The sequence below is a fragment of the Rhodamnia argentea genome, chromosome 1 (genome assembly GCF_020921035.1).
Source record: "Rhodamnia argentea isolate NSW1041297 chromosome 1, ASM2092103v1, whole genome shotgun sequence".
Lineage (NCBI taxonomy): Eukaryota > Viridiplantae > Streptophyta > Magnoliopsida > Myrtales > Myrtaceae > Rhodamnia > Rhodamnia argentea.
Genome location: NC_063150.1, coordinates 24,010,308 through 24,022,763, shown reverse-complemented (window position 1 = coordinate 24,022,763; position 12,456 = coordinate 24,010,308). Strand labels below are relative to the sequence as shown.

The 12,456-nt window shown below is 37.9% G+C and overlaps 1 protein-coding gene across 1 annotated transcript; it reads left to right on the top strand.

The window, feature by feature from the left end:
- The first annotated feature begins 6,499 nt into the window (after positions 1 to 6,499).
- Positions 6,500 to 12,200, top strand: LOC125314754 (protein ACCELERATED CELL DEATH 6-like). Its single transcript, XM_048277742.1, has 5 exons — positions 6,500 to 7,208; positions 7,481 to 8,052; positions 8,273 to 8,831; positions 11,281 to 11,430; positions 11,893 to 12,200. The coding sequence occupies exons 1-5, from the start codon at positions 6,500 to 6,502 to the stop codon at positions 12,198 to 12,200; spliced, it is 2,298 nt and encodes a 765-aa protein (XP_048133699.1).
- The last annotated feature ends 256 nt before the right edge of the window (positions 12,201 to 12,456 follow it).

Below are 12,456 nucleotides of genomic sequence, written 5' to 3'. Positions count from 1 at the left end.
TGATCGGGCTAACTCAATTGACAAAATACGAAAAGATTTAAGACTCAATTATTTAGTACTGAATTGGTAAAAATATAATAGATTTATGATTTTTTGGACAATTTTTTTCCATAATTTGTGCTATATGAGAAATCCTGTTTTCATTTATTTCCTCCCTGACTTGTGATAAACTATGTCTATAAATATATTTGCAGGTTGTCTTATTTGTTCTTTTCTACCTTTATAACTACCCAGAATATTATCTTTCATCTTGACTGGTGCGAGAGGTTATTCAATGAGCAGTATCGGCACTAGTTTTGTTTTGTCATCTCTTGGCTCCAGCTTGGAGCCAGTCTGTGACGTTCTTTTTTTTTTTATTCCTTTTCTAGCATCTAAGGCCCCTGCACGAGCACCTTAAGGTAGACATGGCCAAAATGAACCGTGGGCCCGGAACCGGCCCATTGACCTGCCCGTTGACCGGGCCCACGATTCCAACCTGGTTTAAAAAAAAAAAAAAGGAGGAGGCCCGCTCAAAAAGAACCGTTGGGCCTAGGAACCGGCGGTTCCAAACCGGAACCGGAATCGGAACCGGCGGTTCCAAACCCGGAACTGGAACCGGCCTTTCAAGGGCTGGTTCCGGTTCCATCTTTTAGGAACCGAAGAACCGTCGGTTCTTGAACTGGAACCGGCCACGTCTACCTTAAGGTTACATTTTGTTTGACTAACATGACCCAAAAAAAAAAAGAAACAAAATGAATTGGGTTGTTTCAGAGTCTATATGGTAGGTTTCAAATTCTACAAATCGATAATTAGTTTCGACGTGATAGGTTCTAGATTTCAAGTGAAACTTGTATCAATCCTAAAACTGCTCGCCCTTAATAAATATGTCGCCGCATTGAAAAAGAAAAAGGACTCAATGGATTTAGGGAACAAGTGGCGCTGTATTAAAAAAAGACCCCATACTAAAAAAGAAATAATAAAATAAAAGCTACAGAAATCTTTCTCGTGCGCTTAGATCAATAGAAGGATTACAAGTTAGCGCCCAATGATGAACGGAAAATTTCAGCAAGACAAATAGAAATTCGTGAGCAGTAAAGATAATTTATGTTATTAAATTTATTATAATTTATCAATTCACTCATAATTTTTTTTTGGCTAATTGACTCATAAAAAGTTTGCAATATTGCCAATTCATTTTGTCAGTCGATACTGATGTAGTGCCACTGGTGGTGGCATGGAAAAATTAATAATATTTTAATATTTTTCAATATTTTTAATAGAATTTTTTTGGGTTAGGGCCGACAATCTCCTACTGGCACTAAATATATATATATATATATATATATATATATATATATAGAAAAATATTATTAAAAAGTTCGAAAGTAATATTGTTAAATATTTGCCACGTTAAAGCCAACCGCCAAATGGAATGAATTGGCACAATTATAAAATATTTACAACTCAATTGAAAAAAACATTTAGAATTGAATTGATACAATTACGATAGGTTTAGGAATTTTTTTTTTTTGTAATTTTCCCTATTAACTATGCATAGCAACGATGGCAAGGACAAACTATGCAAAACAATTTGCGAAATAAAGAAATGGTCAAAGCAGCTATGCAGTATTATATGACTAAGAAGTCAATGTATAATTAAACATTATTCTTGAACATAAAATGTCAACCAGCACTAGTTATGGCGGAAGATAAATTCAAGAAAGTTTGTGGATGCATGAGGATAATGAATTACATCCGATATATTTTTCCATCAATTTGGAGGCTATGTCCACCAAATTGAAAATGGCATCTTATGAATGTCGCTTAATAAATTCCATGTTGAGGATTTGTTTTGTCAAATAAAAAATTGCAGTTTAATTTTTCATTATTTGGTCAAGAACCGTGACTGTTTTGGTCTTCCGGTGGCCCATCTCTTACAATTTGAAATGTATCTTTGACCACATTATGTCATAGGCACCCCTTAATAATCGCATATAGCAATTACATTATTCATGCTTTGATGATTCCCAGATTTCATATGTTGTTCTGAATCGCTAATCCTTTAAATGCAAAGAATCAGTAACCATTTAGATGCATAATGATATTTCCATTAATCTCGAAAACACCATCGAAGTGTTTTTTTTCCCTATTTTGAAATTTAATGGATATTTCTAATGTTTTCGTAGATTTTGTTCAGTAACAATTGCTTTATACCGGTGACTAGCTATACTTGGTTATTTAATTTCATGCATGTATATTTCTTCTTCTTCTAAATTTAAAGAGCCCCACCTTGAGCAATTTGCATTCTGCCGGCAAATGCACCAAGCCACTAAGCATATCCCAATGTCCTGAAGTCACTAGTTAATAAAAAGCAAGACTCTCTTTTAGTTAGTTTTGGGCAACTTATGTCAATAATATAAGTGGGTTGTGTGATCTAGTTCCATCAAGTGCAAGAGTTAGGACCTAAATTGTTTGGCAAAATTTTTTTAGTGACACTTATGTGCAGAATTTGCTATCACAATTCCAACTTGTGGGCGTGCATTTAGAGAAAATATTAGGTACTCCTTGTGTGCCAGAAGAGATTTTCGCAAATCCACTCATTCTTTTTAGGGGTAAGTATACCGCAAGTGATATAACTTTTATACAACGTTTACTTAAATGTCACAATTTTTTTTTCGGTCACCTGAGTGCCATAATTTTAAAAAATTGATAACTTAAGTGTCATTGCTTACGTGGACGCTGTAAAGGTGATCGACATCGGCGAAATTTTTTTTGAATATTTTAATTTACGTGGGGAATTTTTCATAATTTTTATTTATTTATTTTTCAAATTTTCTTTTTTTTTCCCTTGTTTCTTTACTGTTTTTGCGCCTTTGGTCGGCAAGAGTCATCGATGACCCTCGCTAGCCACCATCGGGCGGCCCAAGGGCTAGGGTTGGCGAGGCCGTGACGGCCATTACGGCCGCGGGTGAGGGCGTGAAGGTCCTCGCCAGATTTGGGCAAGGGCCCTCGCCATCCTACAGGCCACATGCGAGGTTGCCCTAGCTTGGACCTGGCGACGGTTGTCGCACCTTCGCTCGCAACCACCGAGGCGTTGACGGCCATCGCGAGGTTAAGCTAGGGCCCTGTCGCCTGTGGTTGGAGGGGCTGTGGGGCCCCTCACCCGGATCCGGAGAGGGCTTTGCTCCCTTGCCCATGGCCGCCGAGGCTCGCAGGCCTAGGGCAACCGGCCCCCGACCGTTGGGCAGCTTGGTGGTCGCCGGCGAGGGTCTCCGATGACCCTTGCCGACCTAGGGGAAAAAGGCCTCAAAAATAAAATAAAAAATGAAAAATATGATAATAAATAAAAAAATAAGAAAAAATTCTAGAAAATATTTAACTTTTTTAAAAAAATCCATGTGTAATGAAAAAAAAAAAAAATAATAATAAAATGTCAACGTAGGACGATTTACTAGAAGTGGCACTCAAGTAAACGATTTTCGCCCGAAATGGTACTTAAGTGGTTGATTTTTGAAAGTTACAGAACTCAAGTGAGCAAAAAAAAGTTATGGTACTCAAGCAAGCACCGTACAAAAGTTATGACACTTGTAGTCTACTTAACCCCTCTTTTTATTTGAGATGTAAATTTCAAGTGGAAACCATTTTGCATAAAGTTACTTGAACCAGACTCACAATACATGAGTGGGTCCCACATCTGGCTTTATAAAACTCACAAACGGGGTTTTCAATTTCCTTTTCTTTTCCCTCTCACTCTAAATAATATATATGCTCCCTTTACTCTCTCTCTCTCTCTCTCTCTCTCATTTTCTTTTCTTCTTCCTTGTCTTCTTTAACATGCTGTGCAAAGGAAGAAAGGGAGAAGAAGAAAAGAATGTGAGAGAAGCAAGAAAGAGTAGAAAGAACATGTGTGTCGTATGGATAGAAAAGACAAAAAGGAAATTCAAAACTTTATTCGTGGTTTTAAACGAAGTTAGAGGTGGGACACGGTGATCTACTGTGCCAGATTTGGTGCAAGAAACTTCGGTTACGTTTGGTAGCCAGAATAAAATTTGAGATAAGATAAAATTTATTGTATCCCATGTTTTGTTCTTCCCCAAAACAGGATATAATTAGATATAAAAGGGATTTAGCCAGAAAAAAATTAATTAATATAAAATTATTTTTCTCAAATAAAAAAATTCTTAAATTAATGAAATTAGAATAATATTTGAATGTAAATAATATTTGAATTCTACTATAACAATGGAAATTCAAAAGAAAAAATAACGGCAAATTAGTAAATTTTTTTCATATCTTATGATAAATATTCAAGTTATTTATAGCATTTACACTTATTATATTTTAGGTAGTGCGGCATTATAAAACTTATAGAAAATGATGGAAGTGGAAAAGACAAATAAAAAAGAGATGAAAAATAATTGCAAAATAAACAAATAAAATGAAGTAGGCAATAGTGTCATGAACAATTCTTACCATTTTCTTCTGGGGAATTTTTAGGTTCATTTGCATTGATATGCCATTCATACCTAATAAAAACACGATAGTATGTAAAATATTTGATTTTATTATTGCAAGTAACTAAACAATAGATAGGATGTAGCAAAATCCCTAATTTCATATCCCATCCTATCCGGTCCTATCCTAACAAAAATTCCAGAAAATTATTTTATTTTATTTTTAATTTGAGATGTAAATGTCAAGTACGAACTACTTTGCATAAAGTTACTTGAATAAAACCTTGCACAATACATGCGTTGGTCCCATATCTGGCTTCATAAAACTCACAAATAGGATTTCAAATTTCCTTTTCTTTTCCTTCTCCCTCTACCTAGTATATCTGCTCCCTTTACTCTCTCTCTCTCTCTCTCTCTCTCTCTCTCTCTCTCTCTTACATGCTGCGTAAAAGGGAGAAAGGGAGAAGATGAAAAGAATGTGAGAAAAGAGAGAAAAAGTAAAAAGAGGAGATAAATACTGTATAGACACAAAAAAAACGGAAAAAGAAATTCTAAACCTTGTTCGTGGTTTTAGACGATGTTAGAGGTGGGACATAGTCATATACTATGGCAGGTTCGGTCCAAGCAACTTTGGTAACATGTGGTAGCTATGATAAAATTTGGGATATGATAAATTAATCCTATCTTATGTTTAGTTCTTGCCCACAACATGATATAGCCCGATAGAAGAGGGATATAACTCAGATAAAATTATTTTATGGGGGAGGTGGGATAAAAGTAGTTAGGTTTCCTAATATCGATGATACAAAAATTATTTTTCTCGGATAACGAACTTCTTAATTTAATAAGATTAAAATAATATTTAAATGTAAAAATTATTTGAATTCTAATATAAAAAATGAAAATTGAAATTTACAAAGGATAACTGCAATTTCTAAATATAATTTTTTTTTTATCTTATGATAAACATTCAATGTATATAGATTTGTGTATATATTTATTTTTTAGTATTTATAATCAATATATATTTTAGGTATTGCGTATTATAAAATTCTTTAGAAAATGATGGAACCGGAGAAAATAGATAAAAAAAGAAAAGAAATAAAACAGTGAGGGAAAAAAAGCAAATAAAATGAAGTAGACAACAATGACGTGGGTAATTCTCACCATATTCGTTTGGGCAATTTTTAGGTTCATTTTCACGAATATGCTGTTCGTACCAAATAATGGACATTATAGTATGTGAAATATCTAGCTTTATTGCCTTACCAAAAAAAAAATATCTGGCTTTATTACTACGATTCACCAACAGTAGTTAGGATGTCTCCAATTTCGTATCCCATCATATCTGGTTCTATCCTAAAAAGAATTTCAGATGATTAATTTATTTCATTTTTTGTTTGAGAGGTAAATGTCAAGTGAGAATCACTTTGCATAAAGTTGCTCGAACTAGACAATGCACAATACACGAGTGGCTCCAACATCTGGCTTCATGAAACTTGCAGACGGGTTACGAATCTGCTTTGTTTTTTTTTTTACTTTTCCCTCTTTCTGTGCATAGTATATATGCTCCCATTTCTCTCTCTCTCTCTCTGTCTCTCTGTCTCTCTCTTCTCTTCTTCCTCATCTTCTTTTACATGCTGCGTAAAGGGAGAAGAAGAGAAAAGGATGTGAGAGGAGATAAAGAGTTAAAAAAAGAGCATATGTATCGCACGGACAAAAAGAACAGAAAACAGAAATTGGAAACCTCGTCCGTGGCTTAGACGAAGTTAGAGGTGGGGAGCAGTCACGTAGTGTGGCAGGTCCGGTTCAAGCAACTTGTGCAGAGCAGTTTAAGACTAAAGAGAGTTGATGTCAGTGTCACGCGCAAAAAGAGAAGAAACGAAAAAGAAATTCAAGGGATTTCTGCACACCGGGGAAAGATGATTGGATTTGCGTAAACCCCATGAGGCACTCAAGGAATATTTTATCGTGTACTTAATCTTGGAGAAGAGACCGCAAAAGAGTTGTATCGGACTATCGTTTTACTTTTGGAGGAGACGAGGTTCAAGTTTCAGAGTTTTAAGATGGATAGCGATAGCGCTAGCATTGACATTGGCGATCGTGAAATCTGGGACCAGAGAAGGGCTAGATTGAAAGCACTAGAGTCGGTAAACGGAACACACCTTCAAGCAGAATTCAAACATCGCGCGTATCTCCTGCTACGCGACGCCGTTGAAGAGGGCAACGTAGACGAGTTCATCAAGGCCCTCGAGAAGTATTCGGCCGAAGAGAGGGTCCCTCTGTGCGACATTATTGACGTACATGGTCCTTCTGGGAACTCGTGGCTCCACGTCGCAGCGGGTACCGAGAAGGCCGACATTCTCCGAGTCCTCCTCGAGGTCTTCCCCAAGAAGCGGCTTGCCTCTGCCAAGGTGAACTATCGAGGGGACACTGCACTCCATGTTGCGGCAAGAGCTGGCAGGATCCACACAGCCGAGCTCCTCCTTGGCTGCGGCAGTATTGTGGACATGGCGAACGACACGGGGAACACGGCATTGCATGAAGCTGTGAAGAACCGTCACTACGATTTGACCTGTCTGCTCCTGCATGGAGGCTCAAGCTTGGTGTATAAGAAGAACAAGGAGAGCAAGTGCCCGCTGTACTTGGCAGTCGAGACGGGGGAATTGAAGATTCTCAGGCGTTTGATGATGGCGGCAAAAGAGTATGAACTCCCTCCGTCCCAGATGGAAGGCATGTCGCCGGTTCACGGAGCCGTGATGCACCGAAGATTAGGTCAGTGATTCTACTTATGGCTTCTTTCACTCGGTTAATTTTCAGTCAGACTATATACATTTAGAAATGAACGTCTCTATGCTTTTGAAGCATCTCCAACGTCTACACTGACATTATCCCCCATAAGTTTGGATTTCAATTATCTGACGTAATGTCCCTTTTTAATCATTTGATCTTTAATATATATATATATAGCTAGAGGGTAAAGTTACCATACACTTGGTAATAAGCATGACATAAATTCATCCATTTCCTGCTCTCTAATGATGTAGATATGCTGGAAGCCATATCAGAGTTGAAGAAAGAGCTCTTTGATTTAAGAGATGCTCGAGGTGGTACTCCCCTCCATCTAGCAGCATATGTGAATTACGTCGAGGGAGTCAAATTCTTGGTCAAAGAGTTCACTTGGAGCACCTACGCCGGTGACGAAGAGGGCCATCTTCCGATCCACGTCGCGTGTAAGATGGGCCATCTTGAAGCAATTAAGGAGCTCCTTCGACATTGGTTGCATCCGGAAGAGTTGCTTACTTTAAAGGAAGGGCAAAACATACTTCATGTTGCGGCAAAGTACGGAAGGCACTTGGTAGTGAACTACATACTCTACAAGCTTGCGAGCTTTTTTTATCATCGTCCAAGCTATGCCAAGTTTGAGAAACTAATAAATGCGAAAGACAAGGAAGGAAATACGCCTCTACACGTGGCCACATTGCACCGGCAAGAAGAGGCTCTGGTCTCTCTCACCTTGGACTACAGGGTCGATCTTGAGCTTGTAAACAACGACAACTTGACGGCTCTCGACATTGTAGATGAGCGAATAACAAAAGCGGATGCTCCACGTCGTGTGGTAATTTTCTCTACAACCAAACAATGGATTAACAGGTTGTCTGCTTTTGTTATCGACTGTTATTTTAGCTACAGTAAAGCTCAGAAAAGATTGCATTTGCAAGTCTGTGTGCATCACTTGAGAATGTTGCATTCTTCTAAATTCTAAATCTCTGATCGTTAGTCCATATTCACGAATAGTAACGCTCCTTTTTCGTTGTTGCCCTATCACCCTTTGTCAGTACGTAACACAGAACATCTTAGAATCTGCTGGAGCACCCAGAAGCAAAGACAAAGCAATTTGCCGGCCAAAAAGCTTAGACACGATGAGAGATATGGAGCCCCACGAAAAGAATATATTTAAGGACATTGCTAATACCCGTATGCTCGTGGCAACCCTCGTTGTCACTGTGACATTCGCCGCCGGCTTTCAAGTTCCCGGAGGATATAATAGCTCTAAACCAGATGTGGGAATAGCTGCGCTATTGGGCAAGCCCATGTACGATGTCTTCGTGATCTGCAACGCCGTCGCCTTGTACAGCTCGATAATTGCAGTTGCGATCCTTCACGGGTCGGAAAACGATGATCGGCAATTTATGGCTAGTGTCCTTCGAATTGCAAGGATACCGGTGGTCATTGCTCTCGCCGCAATGTCCGTGGCATTCGTGGCGGGTGTCTACGTGACCACAAGCAAACGCACTTGGGTCGCCAATGTAGCCTTGATCGTCGGAATCACTCCCCTCTTCGTCCTCCTGGTTATTTACACAGTCTTTCACCGTGGGGTTCTGCACAAGCTCTTCGGTATAGCAAATATGAGAAGTTGGTCCAAATGGGTCGCTAAATGGGTCCAGTGGGCGGAAAAAACAAGACGAAAAGCAGCGGCTGTCAGAGTACGCTCCTGTTTATTGACCTTCATCGTTGGCGGCTCAAGCGTGGACTGAGAGGATTGAAATTCCCTTTTATGGAGCAATATTTGGCATATATGACCCTGTTGATTATTCTCCTGTTAGTATTGGATTGCACATCTTTCGTCAGCGAACATTAATGTCGATTTCTCTAGATTTACACAAATAACTCTTGCGATATCACATGCTAGACTGTCAAATTCCCAATCCGATTTGGCTTGAGTGTTGTGAATAGTATGAGGTGTAATAACAAATTCCAATTCGATTTTAGTTTTACTTCTCCTTTTGTACACAATAATTATTATCTTAAGAAGATGAAAAAACATGCCACCTTCATTTATGTTCCTTCCATTTTAATTAATTGGGCACCTCGTGTTTTTCATAGGCATGAAATCCGACCCTTTAATTTCTTCTATTATGAGTTGGCAAGTGTATATCATAGAAGAAAACTAATTACCAACTGTAACAATTTTCCCTTTAATTTGAAAATTGAGTTGTAATATGCTCTACATTACATAAATACGAAGACTTCGACCAAACATAAAAAATAAAAAAATAAATGCAAAGGCAGTGTTAGCCCTCCAAGATTTACCCAGAAAATAAGACTATTAGAAAATTGCCGCATAAAATGTTTCAAAATAATTACTAGTTACGGTAAATATCGTAAATCTCTCGGACATTACAAAAAATCAGAATATTCTTCAAGGTACTTTGGCATAGGCAGTGAATGAGTGTGTCTACTAAGCAAAACGCTTGTTTCAATGGCAAAAGAAGAAGCATTCAATTCATATTTGAGAACTAAAGAAAACAAAAGAACCAGGATTATGGTTGCACGCTACCTCAAGCTAAGACCGATTTTCTCATGTGATTAGCAAATGATATAGAATGGCTTATAATGATTAAGCGAAAAGTCTTAATGACTAATTAACTATTGCGCTCCATATGTTTAATGAGACACGATGAACCTCATTTGCTAACTCGCAGATGGTTCTACCTAGCTCTTGGATCTGGGTTGATTGCAGATCCTATTTCAGTCAATACTAGATTTTGATGCCATGGATGATGTAAAATTCAGTACTGTCACGCTAATGTAATGATTTTTTTTTATCCTGTTGTGATAATCCATAGTCAATTAGAACGTTTGGTTTTCATTCTAATTAGTAGTCGATCGTAAAATGGTTTTGGAACTGTTAAGATCCTTGAATGTGAAATTACTCTTCTCACAATGATTAATCAGATTTTTTTTTAATCACTGTACAGGAATTTCAAGACTTATCGATCTCGGTCGCTACTCAGTTTGAGAAAAAAAAATAGTCGATATCGACTTTACGAACGCTACATTGCTCCAAAGACATTTTAGGAATCTCGTAGCTATTCCAAACCAATGTCTAAAATTTAAGGAACACTTAATTATTATCAATGTAATTAATAGGAGAATTCAAGATACAACAAATGTGGGATAATACTTTAACATGAACGCTCATCTCACGAGCAAACAGAATTCTAAAGAAAGGAAGCCACAAATTAAATAAAACTTTGAAGGCATGGAAGTAATGCACCAGGCTTTTATACCAAGTAAGAGTTTTCAAGTCAAAATCTTAATAGGCTGGAATCTCTCAAAACTAAAAGAATAGAAGTATTTAAATCTTCTTTTAGAAGTAGTTTTATCCCAATTTGTACCATTCCAAAATGAAGATAATTATACTTCTTAGCATGTTTTTTGACAGATTCTTTATTCAAAAGCGGAATTAAAGAATAGGAAGAAGAAAGAGGAATGTCATGTTCCTCAGTAGCAATAATATATTCAGAAGATTTAAAAATCTTGCGAAATGAAGATTGTTTATAAATCGGGTCGTATCTAACCTTTGGAATTTTCCAATTTTTAATTGATTTATTAAAATCTTCAATAGTAATCTCTTTTCTATGCAAAGGTCTTTCAATCCGAGAAACCTCGATACTTGAACTATTGGAAGAAGAATCGGTTCTTCTTAAAAGATTCATAATGTATAAAATCTTTTTACTTGCACAATTAGTTCCTTGGGTTACCAGTCCTGGCGACCAACGGACTTACACACCTCTCGCCCATGGCTCGATACCATAAGGAGATTAGGATCGAAAAACGTTTGCATAAAAGAAGAACGAACTATTGATCAGGATTACAATAATAAATATTCAAAAGATCTTCAACTGAAATATCCAAATAATAATCAAAATAATCTATGAACTCACAAACAAATTCTATTAAAGTCTGTATACAAAATATAGAAAGGAGACTATATAAATGTATTGAGAGGGTAAAGTTACCAGACATAAATTCATTAATTTCCTGCTCTCTGATGATGTAGATATGTTGAAAGTCATATCAGAGTTGAAGAAAGAGCTCTTTGATTTAAGAGATGCTCGAGGTGGTGCTCCCCTCCACCTAGCAGCATATGTGAATTACGTCGAGGGAGTCAAATTCTTGGTCAAAGAGTTCACCTGGAGCTACGACACGGGTGACAATAAAAGTTTATTTGACCCGTTCAACTCCCCACCCGGCACCCGACCCCCCCCCCGGGGAGTTTTCAGGTGGAATTAAGTTTCTACAGTAAAGCTCAGAAAAGATTGCATTTGCAAGTCTCTGTGCATCACTTGAGAATGTTGCATTCTTCTGAATTCTAAATCTCTGATTGTTAGTCCATATTCACGAATAATAACGGTCCTTTTTCGTTGTTGCCCTATCGCCCTTAATCAGTATGTAACACAGAACATCTTAGAATCTGTTGGAGCACCCAGAAGCAAAGACAAAGCAATTTGCCGGCCACAAGGCTTAGCCCGGCGAGAGATATGGAGCCCCGCGAAAAAGAATATATTTAAGAACATTACTAGTACCCGTATGCTCGTGGCAACCCTCGTTGTCACTGTGACATTCGCCGCTGGCTTTTCAGTTCCTTGAGGATATAATAACTCTAAACTAGATGCGGGAATCGCTAAGCTGTTGGGCAAGGCCATGTTTGATGTCTTCGTGATCTGCAACGCCGTCGCCCTGTATAGCTCGATAATTGCAGTTGCGATCCTTCATGGGCCGGAAAACAATGATTGGCAATTTATGGATCGTGTCCTTGGAATCACTCCCCTCTTCGTCCTCTTGGTTATTTACACTGTCTTTTACCGTGGGGTTCTGCATAAACTCTTTGGTATAGCAACAGTAAGAAGTTGGTCCAAATGGGCCGCTCAATGGGTCAAGTGGGCCGAAAAAGAAGACAAAAAGCAGCGGCTGCCATAGTACGCTTGTGTTCACGTACCTTAATCTTTGGAGTTTGGAGGCTCTGGCTGCATGGAACGTCGTCGGTATTGAAATACCCATTTATGGAGCAATATTTGGCATATATGACCCTGTTGATTATTCTCGTGGTAGTATTGGATCGCACATCTTTCGTCAGTAAACATTAATGTCGATTTCTCTAGATTTACACATATAACTCTTTCGATATCACATGCTAGACTGTAAAATTTCCAATTCGATTTCGCATGGGTGTTGT

What these genes read in the sequence shown, in the direction of transcription:
- LOC125314754 (XM_048277742.1), top strand. Translation starts at nt 6,500, where the DNA reads ATGGATAGCGATAGCGCTAGCATTGACATTGGCGATCGTGAAATCTGG. An exon ending in CGTGATGCACCGAAGATTAG is followed by an intron (nt 7,209 to 7,480) that starts GTCAGTGATTCT and finishes CTAATGATGTAG; the next exon opens with ATATGCTGGAAGCCATATCA. An exon ending in CACCTGGAGCTACGACACGG is followed by an intron (nt 11,431 to 11,892) that starts GTGACAATAAAA and finishes ACTCTAAACTAG; the next exon opens with ATGCGGGAATCGCTAAGCTG.